Raw genomic sequence first — 24111 nt, forward strand, 5'->3', positions numbered from 1 at the left:
CTAAGGTTTTTAGTTACTGAGTACTATAATTATGAAACAATATTCATCCATGCTCAGTTTTAAGTTCCCCATTTAGTGGATGCAGGAATTTAAATCTATTTTAAGTAACCTAATAAGGGGTGAATTTATACTTAGAGATATTTACTCTAATCCTAGAAAAGGGAACCTTCCCAAATGGGCTTTTGCCTCCACCGGCCTCTTGAGGTCAATAAAGGCATAATGACCCAAGTAGTGAGTTATCTGTCAATCCCCTAGGTACTCCACATACAAATGCCCTCATCTGTGTGTTTGTGTGTGTGTGTGTGTGTACATCTATTAATTAACTGAAATTATATCTTCTTTTCAGAAGGAACCCTGAGTTTAAATGTTTGCATTTTCTTATGCTTCTGTGTTAATGCCACACTTTGTGCTGCAATCAATTACTTACTTGAACTGTATTTGTTTTTCCTTAGAATTTGTTGAGGAATACTGTGTTTGTATGTTTAGTTCTATCCACTACTTCTGAAGCACTAGTTACTACGGGATTTGCCACGTTTTTACCCAAATTTATAGAGAATCAGTTTGGATTGACATCCAGCTTTGCAGCTATCCTTGGAGGTAAAAGCCTTTCTTTGTGATTACGTGGTATACTGACTCTAATTAAGCACGTTGCTTTTATTGGGCGAGTGCATCCTTTTTGATAGTTTACACCTTGAAGTTTTGGGTAGAAGTTTCAGATTCTCTGAAATCAGTGTTCTGTGTCAACGTAAGACAGACAAAACTGGACTAGGAATACGTTGATTCTGTTAATACTTAATTTCATTGACCTTCCACCGCCTGTACCTATGATATTTTTTGTACATGTGTTCTTATGTTAGGTAATTGCTTTTGTCTGTGGAATCGATGGTGGTGTTGGTTTTGATATTTCCTGGTTGTCTGTATGAGTAACTGAGCATAATTGTGTGTTTTTCGTTATCTTACTTCTCATTAGGAGCTGTTTTAATCCCTGGAGCTGCTCTTGGTCAAATCTTAGGTGGTGTTCTTGTTTCAAAGTTCAAAATGAAGTGTAAAAATACGATGAAGTTTGCATTGTTTACATCTGGAGTAGCACTTGTGCTGAGTTTTGTATTTATTTATGCAAAATGTGAAAATGAGCCATTTGCTGGTGTTTCTGAATCATATAATGGGTAAATATATTTCAATACTTTTTACATTAATGTCAGATATTATCTGTGCATTTGCAAGTATTTTCTTTCTCAAAGCAGATGGTTAGGGATTACCTTGTTAAAAAATGTAGACACCTTTTGTTTGTTCATTTTAGTGTAAGATTTTGTGGGATTTTGTCTTTTTTGTTGCTTTGTTTTCGTTTGAATGTCTAGTGCCCTCTTGAAAGTTGTAAGTGTTAATTAAGTTGACAGTTTAAGGGCAAGGTGTTTGGCTCAGGGATTCAAAGAGGAAAAAAATATACAGAGAGCTTGTCTTGTGGGGATTCATATATGATAGGGAAGAAGCACAGAAGCTTGCTGGTCTTCTCCACCCTGTCCTGTGACATCCTATCATCAGAGTCCAATCAGATCCTGCTTCCTTTTGCTTGATTTCCCATCTCCCTTTTGCTTGATCTCCCATTCCCTATCCTCAAGCAAACCTATTGTCTTTGTAAGTTGTTTTGCCTTGGATATTTTGTTATAGCTACAAAAAGCAGACTATGGCAACATCCTAGAGAGAATTTAACATCCTAATTCCCTATTCACTTAAATATTTTAAAATAGAAGCTATCCTTTTGATTTTCAAGACAGGGTTTCTCTGTGTAGCCCAGGCTGGCCTAGAACTTGCTCTGTAGACCAGGCTGGCTTCGACCTCAGAGATCCACCTGCCTTTGCCTCCTGAGTGCTAGGATTATAGGTGTGTACCACCACTGCCCAGCAGAAGTTATTTTTTTTTATGATAAAATTCTCTTATTTGGGTTGAAGATATACTAAAAAAAATACATATATTAAAATAAGACTAAACCTGCATAATACTTACCATTCTATTTACTATGAAATTTGTGTTTATTTTAGAGAAATAAATGACTTCTTGTTCTGTCTTGCAGACAAGTTTCTCCCACTGGCGAGTTCTTGACCAGGTTTGTTTTGCTATGAAATCTGAGGCCGCCAGCACTAGATCAGATGAAAGGTCATAGCTGGGAGCCACATTGTACTGTTTTAATTACTTCATTACATTGTATGTGGCTTTTGAGGGAGGTGTCACTCTAGGTATGGAATTTCAAAATTTTGTGTCCTACTACATCCATATGACATTAAATTCATTTAGGAAAGTTTGCCAATGACAATCATCTTGATTTGTAGTTATATTCACATGTCTGTCATTCCTTCAAATTAATGTGATGCTGAGTGCTCTAAATACATGTTTGGTTAAGCTCCATTACACTTAGTCAACATTTCTTTGTGCTTCTTCTTACAGAGACAGTAAATTCTTACTCTAAAATGGAGATTGGGAAACAAAATTTTGGGAGCTCTAGAAAGCTCTGTAGCATTCTCAAAAAGAGATCTTTTCAAATTTATTTGACTATCCTTAGGAAAGGCTTCATGACTTAAAAGCAAAATGAGGTTTAAAGGTTTTAAGGAGTTGAGAAAAAGAAAGAAAGAAAGGATGTGCATTTACCAAGGTTGTAAGTATTATTGAAAATAAAGACTACTTTCAGCCACCAATTTGAGTGGAATTTGGGTTACAAGCGTGGAAATAGCAATATGTATATTACACTTCACAAGCCAAGTGTAGTGGCATACACCTTTAATCTCAGCACTTGGGAGGCAGAGGCAGGTGGATCTCTGTAAGTGTGTGGTCAGCCTGATCTATATAGCAAGTCCCAGGACAGTCAGGAATACAGAAAGAATCCTTTTCTCAGATTAAAAGAAAAAAGGAAAATAAAAAAGAGGAAAAAAATATACTTCAAAACTAGCATTTACTAGTTTTCTATTAATTTCCTTTTCATCACTTGTCATAAATTTTTATAAAAAAAGATAAAAATTGACTGAAGTTTGATGATAAGCAATACATTTTCTTTCATTATTTCTGCTGTGCTTTTCATAATGCCATCTTACACTTTGTATATTTTCAGTATGTGTTTATAAATAATATGACAAGTATTAGAAATTCTAAGTTGAAACTACTGTGTAACTTCGTATTACTAACCTTGAGTTGTGAGGACTGATTTTTGCCTAGTCTCCTTTCTGTTGTACATCATTAGTTTTCTGTGGGCAGAGACTGCCATCCTTTTGTTACAAAATTGTGCTTGATAAAAACACATGTGGCAGCATTTGGTAGGGTACAGTTGCATAAGAAGGTACTCCAGTCAGAAGGAAAGATGGCTTACAACCTTTCTGCATTTGTTAATTCATTTGTGTGTATATGTATGTGGAGGTCAGAGAATGACTTGTGGGAGTTAGTTCTCTCCTAATATGTGGGTTCCAGACACTGAGCTCAGGTCATCAGGCTTGGTGGCGTGTGCCCCTACTACCTCAGCCATCATTCCCACCCCTTACAATCTAGCATTTGATTTCCATTTCCCAGAAACTCATTTTCTCCCTTCTACATTGATCCTCCTCTTTCACAAACTTCCCTGCCTACTACTTACATACCAACATTTTCTAGTTCAATAGATTGGGTTTTGTTTTTTTTTTTTTTTTTTTTTTTGGTTTTTTGAAACAGGGTTTCTCCATGTAGCTTTGCGCCTTTCCTGGAACTCACTCTGCAGACCAGGTTGGCCTGGAACTCACAGAGATCCACCTGCCTCTGCCTCCTGAGTGCTGGGATTAAAGGCGTGCGCCACCACCGCCTGGCTCGGTAGATTGTTTTTAAACACTTTGTTTCATTGGTTTATATATTTTGCTTACAGTGCAGGAATGATGTTTTCTCTCTTGTCTGTGGCTCTTGTTCCCTCTTTCAGTTATGTTTCTATTATTCTGCATAAGATAGCACATCTGTGATTCACTGTGTGAATGTGAAGTAAGCAGACCTCCCCAAACCTGCTTATCTCCTTAGATTGTGTGAATTTTTGAGAGTGAACACTGCAAATTATAACATGTGCCATAGGGCAAAAAAGTACACTACACTCTGTATGGCAGATCTTATCACTAGCATGATTTTTGTTAAATATGCATGCAAATGGGCATTAAGATTTCTAATCTTCGGTCAGTTGTCTGACAACTTGAAACTCTTAATCTTGATATATGTAAAACCATAGTGGTGATCCCTTCCTCAGAACTGGATTCTCCTTCTCTGCTAAATAGTAGGAGTGCTTTTGAATTCCTTGAAATGGTGCTTTGTCATCTACCAATTGCCAAATCCTACTGATTATATGTTTAAAAGTTAGTGAGAGATACTGTCTCAATTAAGAAAGTAAGCAAGGAAGCTGCTCAACGTTAACCTCAGACACATGTACATGTAATCACCTACACAGATGCAAACCTGTAAACATACACATATCCATATATACTGTGCACATATCAAAACATTTTTGGTGAACTTTTGACAATATCACTGTTGAGTATAAGCATATATACTTAAAATAATTAACAGTCATTGATTTTTAACAAGGTAACCATTAATTTAGATAGACCCTGACATCTTACAGGAACATTCCTTTTCATCTTCTGTTTCAGATACCATTTCCATTTCTTCTCTGTTCCATCACTCCTCTTCCAGTTACCCACTGTGTGGCTAAATTTGCTCATCTGTAAGACTCACTTAGGATGGAGAGCTTCTCAGGCCTCCTTTCTCCAAACCTTTTCTCATGTTAGGTGTCCTGCCTTGGAGCTTCTAAAATGCATCTTTATGTGCCAGTAAACCACAGTCAGCAGATTAGTATACAATTAACCAACCTTTATGCCTACGCAGAAATCTTTGAAGAATGGTGCTATCTGATTCAGCTTTGTACTCTCATTACTCAACACAAGGCCAACTTATCACCTGCTTCAGACACATTGCTGAATGAATGAATGAATAGGTCCTGGGGAAGTATCTTTGATTAGAGTAAACCTTTATATTAGGACTTCTGTGCCCCTGTATATAAGGACTTCTGTGTATAGTCAGAGGTTTTCCTGTGCCCCACCCAGTCTGCAGCCGCTCAGACCCAAATAAACACACAGAGGCTTATATCAATTATGGACTGTATGGCCATTAGCTCAGGCTTATTATTGACTAGCTCTTACACTTAATTTAACCTATAATTCTTATCTATGTTTAGCTATGTGGCTTGGTACCTTTTCTCAGTTCTGCCTTCACATCTTGCTTCCTCTGTGTCTGGCTGGTGACTGCTGACCCAGCCTTCCTCTTCCCAGAATTCTCCTTGTCTGCTTATCCCACCTATACTTCCTGCCTGGCTACTGACTGGCCAATCAGCATTTTATTTATCAACCAATCAGAGCAACACATTCACAGCATACAGAACATCCCACGGCATTGGTGCCCCTGTATATCAGGACTTCTGTGCTCCTGTGTATTGTGACTTTTGTGCCCTGTATATCAGGACTTCTGTGACTTCTTACAGACAGGAAGAGAGTGTATAAACACATCACAGAGTCTGAGATCAGGAAATTTACTTTTTGCAAAGACAGATTCAGTGGTGATATGAAAGTATTAAACAACATGATTTTGTTCTTTTTGTTTGTTTGTTTATTTAAAAATGTTGCTCACTTTCTGGGGGTGTTTGTAAATGTCTAGCAACTCTTTCTTTGCCATAATTAAGGAGAAAGCTCCTTGCAATTGGTGGGTAGCAGTGGGGAATACTACTAACCATTCTACAGATAATCCACAGAACCAATAACTATTTGTCACCTGAAAACCCTGGCATTTACTGAGACCTCACTCCATTTTATTTTACTCTCTCTCTCTCTCTCTCTCTCTCTCTCTCTCTCTGTGTGTGTGACATAGTGACTCTTACCTGACAGCTTTCCCCCCTTAAGGTTTACTCTAATCAAAGATGTTTCCCAGGGCCTCACCTATTCATTCATTCAGCAATGTGTCTTAAGGAGGTGATAAGTAGGCTTTGTGTTGGGTAATGAGAGCACAGAAGCTGAGTAAGATAGCATCATTCCTCAAAGATTTCAGTCTAGGTGTCGAGGTAGGTTAATTGTATGCTAAATCTCATGGAACAGCAGAAATTCTGTATTTTTCATTTAGTACTTATGTGGTGAGTGACTGACTAGATGACACTGTGGCAAGATATCACTGCTCCTAAATTGTCCCTTAGGAGTTACATCACACACACACACACAAATCTACCTTCTCTGTCTTTTCTTATTTACAGAACAGGAGAACTGGGGAATTTGACTGCTCCTTGTAATGCCAATTGCAGCTGTTTGCGATCCTACTATTACCCCCTCTGCGGAAGTGATGGGATCCAGTACTTTTCCCCCTGCTTTGCAGGCTGTTTAACCTCAGTTTCAAACAGGAAACCAAAGGTAGCCATGTTTCCTACCTTGCCTCAGGGAAGCCATGTGTCTTGTGTCTTGTGATCATCATCTTGCCCTTCTTAGTGCGCTGTTCAATCTTCCTTCTTCTTGCTCCACCTTCCCAGTTAAGCAACTCTGGCCTCTTCCTCTGCTTCCTTCATGTCTCAGGCAATTATTGCTGAACTCAGTCTAGCAGTTATATATTACCATTTTATATTGTTTTGTTTTTTTTCCTCAATTATAAGATCGTCAAGCATGATTACTAATCAGTAATATAATGAAACTCATTAATTATTTTTAAATTTCACACACCACAGATACATTGTAAATCATTCAAATCATTAGTTCAGCCTCAAATATATTTCATTAATATTTTAGCGATTTACCCAGACATTGTTTCTTCTTGATATAATTGAATAATCTCAGACAATCCAACCAGCTAACTTAGTGGGTTGTGTGCTTGTCTTTCATGTATAAGACTCTGGACTCCGTCTCTGACTGCGTGTGTTGGCATCAGTTTGTCTACTTCCCAGCACTCGGGAGGCAGAGGCAGGTAGACCTCTGTGAGTATGAAGCCAGCCTAGTTGACACAGTAAGGCCCTGTCTAAAAAAGAAAAGGAAAAAAAAAAAAATCAATGCAGGAGAGCTTAAGCTTTTAGCCTGCAAATGAATGGCTGCTCATGTTAAATTGGAAGGCAGCATTGCTTTAGTGTCAAGCACTTTGACAAAATTTAGGGTTTTTTTTTTTTAATCAATTGTCAGGAATCAAAAATCCCACAAGGGAGCTTGGCAGCAATATAGAGTCAGAACTATCCACAAGGTGGATGAGGAACTACTATTTTCCTGTAGTTGGAGAGTCTACCATGTGTGTGCCTACTGCCTAAGGAAGTCAGAAAAGGATGTTAGATGCCCTGAAACTGGACTTAGAGAAGGTTGTAAGCCACCATGTGGGTCTAAAAATCGAACTCAGCTCCTCTGCAAACAGGTGCTCTTAGCTACTGAGCCATCTCTCCAGCCCAAAACACGCTTTTCTTATGAACTATTTCATACCGACAAAAGTTACACATCTAATAAAATTATACACTTGTGTGCATTTTTTCGAGCACTATTAATATTTTTCTGTCAATGACCCAAATACAAATGTGACTTTGGCTGAGAGTTCTGTCACATCCTTTACTGAGTTATACAATCAGAGTGGGACAGAAAATCCTGTGGTGTTTCTCTTCTTATGATGTTTGGGCTGGGGCCCCCAACATGGCTCAGTGAGTACAGGTGCTTGCTGTTAAGCAGGAAAAGCTGAGTTTGAATTCCAGAGCCCACCTGGTGGAGGTACAGGCTCCCACCACTTGTCACCTTACCTTCATACGTGTTCTGTGACACACACTCACCCACCCACAGTGAATAAATAAATGTCCTAGAAATTTTAAAATGTTAAGGCTGAACGAGCTTGTTTTTATATGTACATCTGATTGATGACTATATAATAACACATATTGGAGGGTCGTTTGTATAATTTCTCTTCCCAAATCAACATCACTGGCCCTAGAATTGCTAGACCACAGAGAAAACATCTACCCTTTGGAACCAAGAAAAGACTACTTTCTTTGGCTTCCCCATTTCACTATAATTTTGTTCTTTTAAATGTGCAGAAAGTTTACATTAAGGATAACCTTGAGATATACAATTCCCTTAGGATTCAATAAAGTTTCTAAATAACTGATCTTTTCTCTACAAAGACAAAACATGGGTGTTTTTGTTGTTAGCTTTCATAATGTCATGTTATTATAGGCATATATCTATGCCTATATGTAATTATATGAGAAATAACTAATAAGTTATTTATATGTACGGTTGCTTTCACAGTAAAGATGTAGTAACTTCTATTTTTGTTATCATAAATGTTATAAAAAGGATATAAAGTTGTAGTGTATACAGGATAATTTTACTGTGGCACTTATCAAAATCATAGTGTTTGTTCTTTCAAACAAGAGCACATAATGAGATTGTCAGCATGGATGCCTTTGTGCCCCCTATAATGGGAAAGAAGAGTGAGTAGGAAAACATTATCTGGTCAGTTATGTTCTACTGAAAGTAATGTGTGTGGAACATCAGAAAGTGTGTAACTGTTATGTTCTTGTCAAGTTGTATTATGTCATGAGCCAATAATAGGCTACAAGTTGGAGTAACAGCCACAAAGTCAAATACAAGTGATTGGATTTCATACACATGGCTTGTTACTATTTGCTTAACCTCTTAGGGTTACTCACTCTCAACACTATTGACAATGACAAAATGATATAAATATATTTTCAAAGTAAACAATAACTTTGACCTTTTTGTGTTTAAATTTCAGGTATATTACAATTGTTCCTGTATTGAAAGGAAAGTAGAGATCACATCTACTGCAGAAAATACCAATTTTGAAGCTAAAGCTGGAAAATGTGAAACTCGGTGTACAAACTTGCCCATATTTCTTAGCATTTTCTTCATTATTGTTGTTTTTACCTTTATGGCAGGTACTCCGATAACTGTGTCTATATTAAGGTAAGCATTGCACTCTGAAACTTGCATATCCTAAAGAAGCATGTTGTAGACTTAGAGGTTCAATTGGGCTTTTATTGATTCAATCTGTATCGCCCTGATGCATCAAGAATTCTGGGACTCGGTAGAAGCCCACATGTCTGAGGTTTAAAGAAGCTAATGTATGAAAGTGTCTACATCTGTTTAGCATTCGTCTCTTTGAAGGTTCACATATGACCAGTGTGAGATGGAGATTTGCTCAGGTGTGTGCAAATATTCTGGCATAAATAATCAGAACAATCTTCATTCTAAATTAAATACTGGGTGCTGGCAAATCAAGTCCCTATAAACTGCTAAGAAGGTAGCTGTATCTGGGCATTGTTGGTGTTTTTCGGTTTTGTTTTTTTTCCTTCTTTAGTGCTCTTTTCCGAGAGTCTCTGCCTCCCAACAGCAGGCTTTCTGCTTCTTGCCTAACAGACATCAGACTTTTTCTTTCTTAGCACTTTGATTTTTACTATTCACCCACTATCGTTCATATTTTCTAATGAGTGAGGAGTGTATGGATCCTAAATTACATTAAACGGTTAACATTATCTGAGAATGAGGTATTTTAGTAAAAAGAAAAATAATTTAGAAATATAATTGAAATGCTATAAAACACATTTTGACTGCTTGCTTGTTTGTACATGTAGTTTTGGTTTGTATTTTTAGACTGCATTTTACTATTGAGCCCAGACTGGGCTCCAACCTGCACTAATTCTTCTGTCTTAGTTAGGCCCCTAAATGCTGGAGTGACAGGCTTGTGTGACTCTGCCTGGCTTATTTACTTGTCTAGAAAAAGTCATGTTTTTGTCTCTCACATGACTCTCTTATGTGCTGATATCACACATAACTGCCATTGAATAATCATTAAAGAAAGAACTACTAATATTATTCAGTCCAGAAACTATTTTTTTTATTGCTTCAGTTTATATAGTTATCCTATATGTGTGATTTTAGTAGCAACTTTAAAAGAAGTCAGAGTATTTGAAGCTTAGGTAATAGTGATACTCAAAAATAATAATAATAATAATAATAATAATAATAATAATAATAATAATGTTTTTAACCTGAGTGTAGTGGTACCTACTTGTAATCTCTGCCAAGAAAGGCTTTTTTTGTACAGATGCTAGCTCATTTTAATTACTCTCCAGACTCATTGCAATGACTAGTCAATTAAATTGTATGCACTACTATTAAGTACATTGAAATATACATACAGTATGAAATTATAACCACCTGCTAATATCCATAGCCATCATTTTACACAGTGACCATTTTGTGCATATGCACGCATATTGTAGAAAGAATAATTAGCACTTACTCTTATTAAATTTCAAATATATAATACAAGTTTCTGGGGGAGGGACCAGAGGCTAATGCAGGGTCTCATACAGCCCAGGCTGGTCTTGAACTTGTATATAGTTGAGCCTGTTCTGCCTTTAATGTACAGTACAGTCACAGAACTATGCATTCCATCTCCAGAATTTAACGTGCATGATCAACACTTTGCAGCTTTTGATAGAACTGGACTATTTCCTTGACCTTGGCCCTCTGGTAATCACCACTTAACTCTCTACTTCTTAAGAAGGATTTTAAAATTTTTATTTATTTGTATGCACACATATGTGTACACATATATCACGGCATTTGCCTGGAGGTCAGATGACAGCTTTCAAGAGTCACTTTTCTCTTTCTGCGGTGTTGTTCCTGGGGACCAGACTCAGATCACCACTCATGGCAACAAGCACCTTTTTACCATTTTACCAGCCTGCCCGTACTTCTGATGCAGCCGATGCTTCAGTGTCCAAAATGAGAGCACGCAATTACACTGTAGTTTGAATTTCATCTGGACCTTCTCAGCACAATGTACTCTAAGGGATCCATGCTGGACAAGTGGAAAGACTTCCCTTTCCTAGTGTGGTATAATTATTTTATACACCACACTTTCTTTATCCATTCATTTGATGATCGAGTTATTAGGTAGCTTAACTATTGCCAGTAAATCTGCCGTGAACGCAGAAGTGCGGCGATCTCCTTGACATTCTGCTGAACCACTCACTACTTATGGTTTTAACTTTTTTGAGAAACTGCTGTCTGTCTGTTGTACCAACTCACTTTCCTCCTGGTAGTTTGCACTGGCTTCCTTTTCATTTCCTCTGGATCATTTTGTTTCACTTTATCATAATTGAACTAGTAAGCGCAAGACAGCTTCTCCTCGTGGTCTCGATGCACATTTGTTCATGACCACTGGTTTTGAGCACCGTTTCCCACCCCTTGCTATGTCTTACTCAGAGAAGTGCCCAGTAAGATCTTTTGCCTATTTTTAGAATTTTTTTTCTTGTTATCGTTTTGCTTGAGTTTACGATTTATTTTATGTATAAAGTGCTTCCCAGGTGCCTCATTGGATGATTCTTTCCTGTACTCTGGCTCTCCACTTTGCTTCATTTGATGTGCAGAAGCATTGTGAGACACAGCCTCATTTGCCTCTGTTTGCTTTGGTTCTTATATTATGGTCTGATAGCCAAAAGTGTCATTGCCCAAATGAATGTGGAAAACTTTCTGGTTTTGCCTTTGGAAGGATCGGACTCAAGTTTTATGTTTAGTCCTTAGTCAAGTTGAATGCGTTTGGTATATAGTTTGAGAAAAGGGTCAAATTTCATTGTTTTTCATGTGAATGTAGAATATACAATTTTCTGAACATAATTTATTAAATAAAATCTTCTTCCCCCATATGTGTTTTAATGTCTTTGTCAAATATCAGTGCATATGTGTGTGCATGTATGTGTGTGTCTGTGTATGTGTTGTTCCACTATCTCTGTGTACAATTTTATGACAGACCCAGACTTTTTATTATTATAGCTTTGCTATTGTCATTTGAAATCTGGTAATATTATGCCTCCAATTTTTTTCTTATTGACCAAAATTGGTATAGCTATTCTGGGTCTTTTCCATATGAATCTTAGGATTGTGTTATCTATTTTTTTTGTGAACAATTTCATTAGCATTTTGATGGGGATTTTATTCTAATTGTCTTGGAGAATATGGGCATGTAGACAACATTATTTTGATTTGTGAATATTAAGATGTCTCTTTTTATGTGTGTCGTTTCCTAACATCTTTTTATATTGTTTTGAAGTCCAAGACTTTTTCTCCATTTTTTAAATTCCGGATATTTAATTACTTTTGGATTCTTTTGTAAGTGAGATTTTTTTCTTAGTTTCTTTTATGAATATTTATTTCAGTGTGTAGAAATGTAACTGATTGGTAATGTTGATTTGGTATCCTCAAATTTATTAACTCCATTTATTCATGTGAATATTTCTTTTTGTGGAGGTTTTACTCCATCTTAAAACAGAGGCAGTTTCTTCCGTTCCAATTTGTAGGTCTTTTCTTTTCTTTTCTTTCTCTTTTTTTTTTTGTTACCTACTTCATCTGGACAGAATTGGAACACTTTGAGAGTGGGCATCCTTTCCTACTTCTAATCTCAGAGTATTGACTATGTTACCTGTGACTGTTGTCATTTGTGATTTTTATTTTGCTGAAGTACATCCCCCATGCCTAATTTGTTTAGGGGTTTTATGAAAGATAAATATTGAAATTGAATGCTTTTTTTTCTTTGATTTTTGAGACAAGGTTTCTTTGTGTAGCTCTGGGTGTCCTGGAACTCACTCTGTAGACCAGGCTGGCCTTGAACTCAGATGTCTGCCTACCTCTGAATCCCAAGTACTGGGATTAAAGTCATGCGACATTACCGCCCGGCAAATTGGATTCTTTTTCCCTTTGATCTTGTTGAAACTCTCAGAGGCTAATGACTTTTTGGTGTTTTATTACTGATATCATTCTTATTTTGTAATCTCAGAATAATTCCCATGTAAGATTTTACAAATATTTTCATCTGAACAACATTTACTTGAGTAGAGATGCTAAACTGATGTCCATGTATGTGAAAGAGTGACTATAATTAATATGTACCCTGATGTTTTTTTCTCATTTGTTTTGAATATATTTGCAGGTGTGTCAATCACAGACAGCGGTCTCTAGCATTAGGGGTACAGTTCATGGTACTGCGGTTGTTAGGTATGTTATTTAAAAACATTAGTATATGCTGTTTTGGTTCATTAGTGTTACTGACCTATTCAGATATGTTATACACTAAGAAAATGTCGAAAAGTAAAGAACGCATAGTTGTCATTGATGAAAGCTGTGTTCCAACATTCATGACGTAGCACTGCTTACATGAAATGAGAATACAGTGGCTTTACATCTCACCTGTGTGACTTGTTATCCGTTGTTTCCAATCCCACCATGGATATAACCTCAAGGGAATATCCGAGCCACTTGAAATATCAAATATGGATCTCAGCATACAGTTTCTTTTCTTGCCATAATAATTCATACATAACACAAACATTCATACATATTCGGTATGAATTATTATGCTGATACTTTCAGTCTTCATTTGTTTGTATTCACTCACATGTAATATGTAGAGGTGGAGAGGATTACTTATGTGGAAGTTCATTGCTTCCTGGTATGTGTAAGTGTGTGTGTAAGAAATATTCCTGTATATGTCTGTATGTGGACATGTTCACTCATACATACATTCATGTTACATTATACATACATGCCCACATTGGTGTGTGTATAAATAGGCACAAAATGTACAGGCAATACATATAGTACTTTATCAGCTTCTTGTGTACCAAAAGTTTTTATTCTTATTTTCTAAATCTATCATAGCCAAATCGAGAGATGGATTCAATTGTTACCTTATGAAAGTGGTAAACTAAAATATTTACTAAACTAACATTTTAAAAAGCTAGGGAAATGGGTTTTTGAAAGCTTTTGCTACAAATAATTAATAGTTTGTGGATGTAACTGTATTTGCCTGAATTTAAAGATTCTGCAGATTCTCAAACATTACATGATACCTTATTACTACTTATAGTTTTTGTATCAGATAAAATCAAAATCAAAATACAAATTTTTTTTCTAAGTGTTAACCCAGTATAAGAATAAAATTGTCTTTAGTTTTTTTTTTTTTAACATTTATTTAGTGCATGTTTGTGCATGTATGCAGGACAGAGGACAGCTTTCAGAGTTGCGTCGCTCTTTCTACTACATGGGTCTCAGGATCTAATTAAGATTGCCAGACCGGGAAGCAAGTGCCCTTACCCACTGAGCCTCTCACTGGTCATAGTGCTAATGTTTTCTATTAAAGTATGTTTTTGAATTGGTTAGAAATATATAATTATATTTTAAATTAAATTATAATTTAAAATATGTTGACAAATATTTTAATTCACTTTGACTTATGAATGAATTGGCTAATGTACAGGTGGATAGAGTAAAGCCTATTTGTATTATGTAAATATATGTATAGCTATACATATTAAAACCTATGATTATAAGCTATAATCTTCACCTATTTTCATTTTGTTGTTAATTCCTCTAGGCACAATACCTGGGCCAATTATATTTGGTGTCACAATAGACAGCACATGTGTTCTGTGGGATGTCAATGAATGTGGAATAAAAGGAGCTTGCTGGATTTATGATAACATCAGGATGGCCCATATGCTGGTAGCCATAAGTAAGTTGACATCTTGGTAACTTTAGAGTAGAATAATGTGAATCACATGGTTAGCAATTTACGGTCTAGTTTTGGTATGATGTTCAGGATATTCTGTGGGGCAATCCTGCAGTGCTGAGGCTGAAAGCAGTTACCCAACATGATATCAGAAGTTGTGAATGGCCTCTGCAATTTTCATTCAGTCTTCTTAAGTAAAAGAATAAAATTTTCACTTTCTGTATATTACAGGTCATGTGCTTTTTTTTAAGAACAATTTCTCTTAAATGTTTGGGAAAATAAACACAAAAGATAAAAGAGTATTTGAAAAACCCTGAGTAATGATTTTCCTCTTAAGTGTCTGGGTTCTGAAAACTATGTAAAGCCATAGTAGGTGAATGTCCTGCAGCTGCCAGAAGTGTTTTACCATGATCTTTTTTTAACAGATTTATTTATTTATTATGTATACAGTGTTCTGTCTGCACGTATCCCTGCAGGCCAGAAGAGGGCACCAGATCTCATTACAGATGGTTGTGAGCCACCATGTGATTGCTGGGAATTGAACCCAGGACCTCTGGAAGAATAGTCAGTGCTCTTAACCTCTGAGCCATCTCTCCAGCATTACCATGATCTTTAATTCATTTTGTTGATGGTAGTCTATATCTTCTTGGTTAAATGATGAATTAAAGACAAGATTAAGAAAATACAGTATACATGTTGTATGTAACAATTTGACAGTTAAACATTCATAGCAATGTAAGAAATTGCAATATTTAAATATAGAGAATTCTTAGATGGACATGATTGTACACAGCTGTGATCCAAGAACATGGGAACCTGAGCCCGGATGATAGGTATGAATTGAGCTTAACCTAGGCTGCACAGTGAGTTTCAGGTCAGCTTGGGCTGAGAATGAGACACTGTCTCTTCTCTCAAACACACATATGTGTGTGTGTGTGTGTGTGTGTGTGTGTGTGTGTGTGTGTGTGTATAATATATATATATATATATATATATATATATCGATATATGTGTCACTTGATTTTCATTGCTATCATTTTAACACACATCAAAACACATTTTTTGCTCTATATGTAGACCAGAGTGTACCATCTGAATTCATAACTACAGAAACACAATATCTACTAAATAATTAAATAATAAATATGTAAACTCACGATGAGAGCAAACATTAGCTGGTCTGGATAAAATTAATCTCATCAGTTTTGCCTATTACTCCAAATTGTTTTTATTGTCCTTATTCCTAATGTTTTCTTGATGAGGGGTGAACACTACACTTAACTGTGGGTAAAAGGACAAGTGTTTAGCTTGTGACTAGGCCTCAAGCCTACATGAAGAACTACAGGCAACTGATGAGTGTTAAGAGGAGGGTAATCTTTCCTGGGAAGAGCCCCCAACTGGTTATCCAATACCCAATGGTCAGCCTTGAAAACATGCATACAGGTAACGTTATGCAGGCCAGGAAGGTTGTAATTAGGAATATTTATGCATATGTACATACACATTTAATAACAATTAATAAAAAATGCCACAAATTTAAAAGATGCTAAGAAGGGTTGTATGGGAGGGTTTAGAGGGAATAAAGAGGAGGGAGAAATTTTGCAATTGTATTAAAATATTTAGAGATTAATTTAGAGAAAAAAAGATTTATAACTTTACATTTCAAACATAAATCAACAACCAAGCATTGAGATAGTTGAATATGTCAGTGATCTTTCGATAAATTGTAAGGCTTAGATAGATCAAGGAGAATTCCTAATTTTCAGATATTTTCTAGTAGATAGGCATGATTAACAAATGGGAATTCCACTATTGGAATAACTAAACTGTGAGATCATTTTCCATACTGACACTTAGTAATGCTGATACTATGGTGAAAACTAATTTATCTTTATGTACTTGTGACAAAAGAAGAATTATTTGAAATCAAATCAGAATTTATGTAATAAATCTGACTAGATCATGGTTTTAGCTGATATGACAGAACAAATTTGGGTATTAAATAAGATATATTCATATCTAGGCCATCTCCTAGGAACTCTGCAGCCTTCTTATTTTTAATATTATTTTCCATTTTTGACATGAACTTTCTTCACTTTATGCAAATCTAAGGATGGTGAGATATTTTATTTCATTTATTCTTGATTCTTGATTATTTTCCCCCCCTTGGATATAGTATGTGCTCACAAACTCAGAAATGGAGCACAGAGCCTGGGTGTGGTGGTGGTGCACATACATAATTCCAGCTCCCATTAAGCTGAGATCACATGATCATGAGTTTGATGCTAGTCTGGGCCAAATATATAGCAAAATAGCTTCTCGAAAAGAATAACAAAAGTGGGCAAAGGAATGCCAGTTAAGGATTTACTGGCTCTTACATAATACAGCGTTAATTTTGTAATTATACTCAAGAATAGAATAATTGTTATATCTTATATTTTATTTATATATATTTACTTATTTTTAATAAAATAATACTAAATTGTTGTTATTATTAATTTGAGACAGAGTCTTGCTCTGTTTTAAGCTGCCCAGAAATTTCTTGTGAAACCCTGGTTGGCCTCAAATGTGAAACTCTTGCTTCTGCTGCCCGAATGTTGGGATTACAGGTGTATGCTACCACACTCAGCCTCTCTTATGACTTAAAATTTGAATATACAGATTTTTATTCCTTATAAATTATTCACTTTAAAGTTGGAAGTTTCTATCTGTGAAGAATCACTCAGTGGAAACAGTCTTTCCTAATGGTCCAAATGCATGACTGTCTTTTTATTTTGTATCTAGGTGTTACTTGTAAAATTATCACCATATTCTTCAATGGACTTGCAATCGTCCTCTACAAGCCACCACCGCCAGGCACAGAGGTGTCATTTCAGAGTCAGAATGTAGTTGTGTCTACTATTTCGATAGAAGAGGATTTCAACAAAGCAGAAAATGAAGAATGAAAAAGGAAAAGAGGTTGCAAGAACACACCATGCCAAGGCACCATTGTCCAGTCTGTGTAGACCACCACTTAAAAACCCATGTTCTACAATTGAGGGTGTTTGTTGCCTAGGTCCAGATTCCTATTTTTGTTATAATGCAGATAAACAAACAAAAAACCCAGGCCTGTGCCTTTCAAGTTCACCTAAAGCCACAAACCACACAGATTCTTATTTGATCCCATTTTCTAGCTGTGCAGTCATCAAGGAGTAACAGGAGTAGTGACCAACAACAAGTAATTGAAGACTTACACTCAAATTAAAACATCAGTTTTTGTTTGTTTTGCTCTTTGTAAGACAGGGCCTCACATATCCCCAGATGCCCAGGAACTCAGGTAGCCAAAGATGACCTTTGATCCCTGATCCTCTTGGCACTACATCTCAAGTATTGGGGTCACAAGTGTTTGTCACCACTACTGGCTCACGCTGACATGTTTTTAAAGTCTTTCTATAACTAGTTACATTTTAATTTTCATTGTCAATAGTTTGAATTTGAGAATTTTACAACAAAAAAATTTAAGCTAATCAAATTTATTTGATTTTTGGAACTGGTTATTTAAAACTCATGAAATTCAAGGCAGCTTTACAATGTAATTTGTTTTTACATCTCCTTTTCTACCATCTATTTCCATAGTAGGTTACTGAACTGGTAGAATGTAGGATAGTTATCTTCTTTGTGTTCCAGTACCCTGCCACCTCAGAAATATCAGCACTGACTACACATATTTTCAATTCAGAATAAGATTTCTAGGAGGTGATTCATTAATATTGTTGAATTTTAACACTAAAACTTATGATTCTGTGATAGTATTATTTAATTACATATTCAGAGGAACAAAACAGGTCCTGTAATAAAAACTACCACCTAGACATGGCAAACAGTCACAATGCCTTATGTATCATAAAATGCTTATGTATTGAATACTTCAAATTTTAGTTTTCAAATTAATCACTTAGCACATTACTTATAGTAACCAAAATAGAGTTTCATTTAACAGGCATCAGATGTTGTTATTTAGTAAAAGTTTAAATTCAATAATGCATTTACTGGAAGCATAAGTATTTCATATGCTTGACATCATAGGGACAAAATCCCATCTGTGTGGGTTCCTGACAAATTTACATAAAGTACTGAGGAGATTGGTCATTTAGCATCAGGAAAAACAACTTATTCTTGTGAATACTATTTCTAACTAAGAAAAGTATTGAAGGGCTAAGGATGTAGCTGAGTGCAAGGTCTGAATTTGATACTTGGTGCTGAAAAGATCCACTCAAAACTAAGGGTGATAATATTTGAATTGTTTTTGCAAATTCAAGATTCTGTTTAATGAGGTTTGGTATCAGGTTCCCAACCAGCCAGCCACTCCCCACCCCCCTTTAGTTCTTTATAAACTCTGTGTATCAGGTTCCCCATCAGGACAATGCAAGTCCAGAGAAAAGAAAAGACCTGGAAGAAAGTCTGAGTCAGAAGCACTAGAAGTCGCAGAATTTATGTCACTGTGTCTAGTGTAATCTGTGTGGTCAAGGACTTCAGAACCTAATGTCGCTTACAAGCTTAAACTCAAGGAGGAGGGATGAGGTAGGAGTTAAACTTGGAAGCACCTTGAATATGAAATGAACGGTGCAGTCTCAGGAAACAGAGGTCTAGACCTACTTAACTCAGGAACATTTATGAACCAAAAATCCGCTTAAAAGATACAGCCCAAATTCAGGAACTTGGAAGCAGACAAGTTCCGTCCACTAAAGGGACAACACAAGAAAGTCAGGGAAATACACGTAATACCTCAGGTGAGCATATTCATCCCCATCTACCAGGCACATTTTAAATACTGCCTCCACTGTGGCCAAGGGCAATAGACTTTCTTCATCCCGTGTGTGGAAGCATGGAATCCAGTGGGAAGCCATAACATAATGGCACACTTGAGAAGTGCAGTGGTAGAAACATGAAACAAGAACAAGGAAGGAAACAAACTATCCATACATACAGATGAGTGTCCTGCCACTTAGGGAGAAGAAAAAACATCCTAAACATAGAAATAGTCTGACAAACAGGTCAATAGACAGTTGGCAACCATAATGAAGTGTTCATCAAACTGATGTTGTCTTCAGCATACTCAGTTTTGAAGTATTCCTTTTATATTTTTTTAATAAACTTGCAAATGAAAATGTTTAAAGGGAACCAATAATTTTGGTACTTGCACATAAAATTTAGAAAGGATACCTCCATTCGTGCGAGGGTAAATACACTACTGTAATCTTCATTGTTTCTACTTGTAAATTCATGCAGATTATATGTGTCAGTATGCTGCTTTTAGAATACATTTCCATAATATATATTTGCCACAGCTTATAATTATTTTAAAATAACTTGCAGGTGGGTCTGCTGTAATTTTGCACATATCTGAACGTCTTAAAATTTGTAATATTTTAATTTTCTTAACTGCATAAAATAGAAATATAAAATTCATACACATGAGAAAATTGTATATATTTGACTTTGCTATGTAAATTGAAGGAAGATATAAATAAAATATACACCTATTTTCTTTGTCGCAAACAACTCTGTAAATAATTACTACATGTAACTTTTATTAAATCGTACTATTTATATCACATTGTTTTAAGTGTTTGATTATCTTGGCTTTTTCATTGCTGAGACAAAAAGTCAGACAAGTGAAGGGAGAAATGATGTGCTTTGGATCCCAGTGTGAGATTATAGTCTATCATGGCACAGAAGATCCAGCAGCAGGGACATGAAGCTGCTGGTCACGTGACACCATGTCAGGAAGCAGAGAGAAGTGATGCTTGTGCTCAGTATGCTATCTCCTTTTTATTCAGTCTAGGACCCCAGCCCCTGAAATGGTACTGCCCAGATTTAAGGTAGAGCCTCCTACCTCCATTAACCTGATCTGGATTATTCCTCACAGACATGACTGGATGTTTGTTCCCATGGTGATTCTAAATGCCATCAGAATGACAATCAAGGATGATGATCATGCACAATATCCTAGAAAAAATAACTTCAAAGAAAAGACATATTTGACTTACAGTCTTAAAGGTTTAGTCCATGGTCATTTGGCTGCATTGTTGCTGAGGTTATGGTGAGTCAGAGCATAATGGTTGGGGGCCAAATTACTTTCCTCATAATGGCAGAAAAAGAGGTGGAGAAGGAAGTATACCCTTCAAGGGCATGCCCATGATGACTGACTTCCTCTAATTTCTTAGTTTCAACCACCTCCCAGGAATAGCCCCCAACTTGCAACCAAATCTTCAAGGACATTCCAAATCCAAACTATACCATGAGCCAGATAGTCTTTGAAAGATGACTTATCTTTATTTATGAATCTAAACACCTTTTGTGAAATGGTAAAGGGAAATCAATGTGCTTTTGAACTTGGCGAATACAATCCAGTGACTTTGTTTCTTAGTAAGTATATATAATTCAATAAAAATTGCATTCATTACCATACTAGGAGAATTATCTTACACTATAATTTACATGTTTGAAAAATGCAAGAATAATACATAAGGTTTTGTACATATTTTTGTAGATGTGAATTATCTTCTAGTTACAAAAGTAACATTTCATCTTGGTTAATCAAAATGCCCAGTACAATACTTGGAAAGAAATCATGTTAGACATTAATGGTCTTTACGTGCTCGAAATCCTATCTGTGATTTATTGTTTATTTGTCCTGGATTGTTACTCCTTTCCAATCAAGAAGAGTTTTTAGTTCTTCCCTTTTATTCCATGCCTTCTTGTCTATTGATGAGTCTTTAATTTCAAATTTTGTTACCTTGAAACAAATGTGAATTGTTGTAAGTTTCTATACATCGGGGACCTAGGATCAGTTTTGCTGGCTGGTTCTAGTTTGAAGTCTGTTAAGAGGTTCTGATAAAGATGTTGACTTGGAGTTTAATCATCTGAGTCTTGCTGGAGATTGGATGAGCTGCTTGTAAGAAGATATGTTCATTTGGTTGTTATGAGAAAAACTCTGTTCCTTAGCATGTGGGACTCTGCTTGGTGATGTGGCAAGGTGATTGCTACAATGGACCATGAAAGGGGGACCAAACTCAAACTGTAATGTTTTTATGAAGTAATTTTGAAAATGGCTATACAAACCTGGTCATCTTAATTGTACCCTCAAGGGACCTTTACCACAGGCCAAAGTTTATACCTGGTTTACTAAAGCACGTGAGGGAAGAGATTCTTAGAATTCCTCCAACTGTGCCTGATGCTATGTGGCAGGAAACCTCAACAGCATGTGCACAGCCTGGGCAGGCTCACTGGAGTACGTAACCTTGAAGACTGGCTGTGGCACAGGACCTTGATGTTTGGGAAAGGGCAGGCCAACTGTTTTATAAAACATCTTCCAATTTTGGTTTCTCTGATATATTCTGTGATTTATAAGGATATCGTACATCTTTGGAAAAATTAACATAGAAATGGTGTCATGTTCTTCCAGGAGTACCATATACACAAGCACATGTCTGTATGTGATAGTACTTGGATGAGTTGGTTAATATATATTTCTGACAGCAATGACTACTGTAGGGTTTTTCGTACCCTTTTTGTTGTTATTGTTGTTGTTAAGAAACATCTCTTAGAAAGATATATGGAGATGATAACTACCTTAACTCCTAGTAAACCTTCACCCAATCTATTTTGGCCTCCATTTTCAATCTTTTCCCTCATTGACATTTCTACTAATATTTATCTCTTGTTTCTATCACTTCCTTTAAGTATATTATGGAGTAAAGAATTTTACTTTATAAAAGAACTACCAAATTATCCTGCTTATAAAGTTATCTAATTATGTTGTAAACATACATTGGGAAATATTAATGTTTACGTTGTTTCATAGATGTAGGCATTATCAGGTTGGTACCTGTGGTTTGTTCTGATTCTTCATATCTGTATAATTTTACCATTTCCTGAGAGCTACAGAATGTTCCTGATTATTCTTGTACTTTTCCTTCTGTAACGTTTCCTGCTTCCTACTTTTGAAAGATGATACTTAAGAACCAAGCTTTTCATACCAATGCATGCCCCCCATCTCTTTCCACTGATGCATGTGGGTGTATGGATATGGATACTTCCAATGACAACATAGTGCCGTAGAATTCACTCTGATCTTCCTTTCACTTATTTATAGAATCTTTCTCTATAAGAAATCCTGGCTCTCATTATTCATATCACATTATTTTTTCTACATTTGAGTATTAGTATTTCTTTTGCTGATATAACAAACTTAGTGTTGTGTCACACTACCATCAATTTATATCTTACAGTTGTGTGGGTGAGAAGTCCAGACAGGAATAAGATCTGTGCTTACTGTGTACTTGTTGGTTACTGTTATGACAAAGAGAAAAGATATTGGCAGGGGAAAGAGAAACTAAGACCTTTTGCTTGAATATTTTTGTTTTCTGATTTTGTGGGGTATGTGTGTATTTCTGTTTCTTTTTTAACCATTTTTTTTTTTTTTTACTGAGAGAAAGAGAGAGTGGAGTTGGGGGTTAGGGATGTGGAGAGGATCTGGGGAGAAGTTGAGGGAGGGGAAAAGCATGATCAGAATGTATTGCATGACAAAATTCAGTAAAAATAAAAGGCAGATGTAACAAATCTATTCAATAGCTTGTTTCCGAAGTATTCAGAAAAGAAAAAGAACAGGAAAAAGGAAAAGAAAGCTAAGACCAATTTCCCTTCAGAATGAGCTTTATTATGAAAGAGAAAGTATTGACCATAGGTCATCAGCCTTGAGATGGAAGAGCATTAGGTGGGACCCATCACACTAGGGACAATATAATAGAGCCCTGTTGTTCAAATCTAAGGTGATCTTTTAATGAAAAACTCAGAGACAGATATCAGGGTGAAATCTCAATGTTCAGAGAAGCAGAGTTGCCAGCCACTAATTCTTATTCTATGAAATAGAATATGAAATAGAAATCCCAGTCTAAAGAGACTAAGTTCTTGTTTCCTCATGCCTTATATACCTTTCTCTGCCCTGCCATATTACTTCCTGGGATTAAAGGCGTGTGTGGTCCCAAGCAAATGCATGAGATCTCAAGGGCTGGGATTAAAGGTGTATGCCACTACTGCCTATCTCTGTTTCTCTACTAGACTGAATCAATCTCATGTAGCCCAGTGTGGCCTTGAACTCACAGAGATCCAAATGGGTCTCTGCCTCCTGAATGATAGGATTAAAGGTGTGTGCCACCATTGCCTGGCCGCTATGTCTAATCTAGTGGCTGGCTCTGTCCTCTGATCCTCAGGCAAGTTTATTAGGGTATGCAATATGTCATCACAGAGCCCCAAAGGGAGACAAGCCTTATTAAGAGAAATTAAAAGAGAAAGACAGCCAGAGGAAGAACCCTGGGAGAACCAAAAGGGGAGAAGCAAAGAGAGAGCCTCCAGAAAAGTCACCTGATCAAAGGCAATATTTGACTTTAATATGTTTGGGGGACTTGAGTAAATTTCCATACAATGTGACTTAATTGGATATAGCCTGTCTAAACTAGGGTTACTATTGCTCTGATGAAACAC

At 36.3% G+C, this 24111-nt stretch overlaps 1 protein-coding gene across 1 annotated transcript in view; it reads left to right on the forward strand.

Annotated features, from left to right (window-relative positions):
• The window catches only part of Slco4c1 (solute carrier organic anion transporter family member 4C1), a 56527-nt gene extending 36347 nt beyond the window's left edge, over window positions 1-20180 (forward strand). The window contains exons 7-13 of the mRNA XM_052750296.1: window positions 453-597; window positions 971-1166; window positions 6290-6443; window positions 8788-8978; window positions 13009-13073; window positions 14452-14589; window positions 17371-20180. Of these exons, the coding sequence (XP_052606256.1) occupies window positions 453-597; window positions 971-1166; window positions 6290-6443; window positions 8788-8978; window positions 13009-13073; window positions 14452-14589; window positions 17371-17531 (1050 nt within the window). The 3' untranslated portion in view covers window positions 17532-20180. The remainder of the gene's footprint in view (window positions 1-452; window positions 598-970; window positions 1167-6289; window positions 6444-8787; window positions 8979-13008; window positions 13074-14451; window positions 14590-17370) is intronic.
• The last annotated feature ends 3931 nt before the right edge of the window (window positions 20181-24111 follow it).

Source organism: Peromyscus californicus, unplaced genomic scaffold (assembly GCF_007827085.1).
Source record: "Peromyscus californicus insignis strain IS unplaced genomic scaffold, ASM782708v3 Scaffold_21__1_contigs__length_65335640, whole genome shotgun sequence".
NCBI lineage: Eukaryota > Metazoa > Chordata > Mammalia > Rodentia > Cricetidae > Peromyscus > Peromyscus californicus.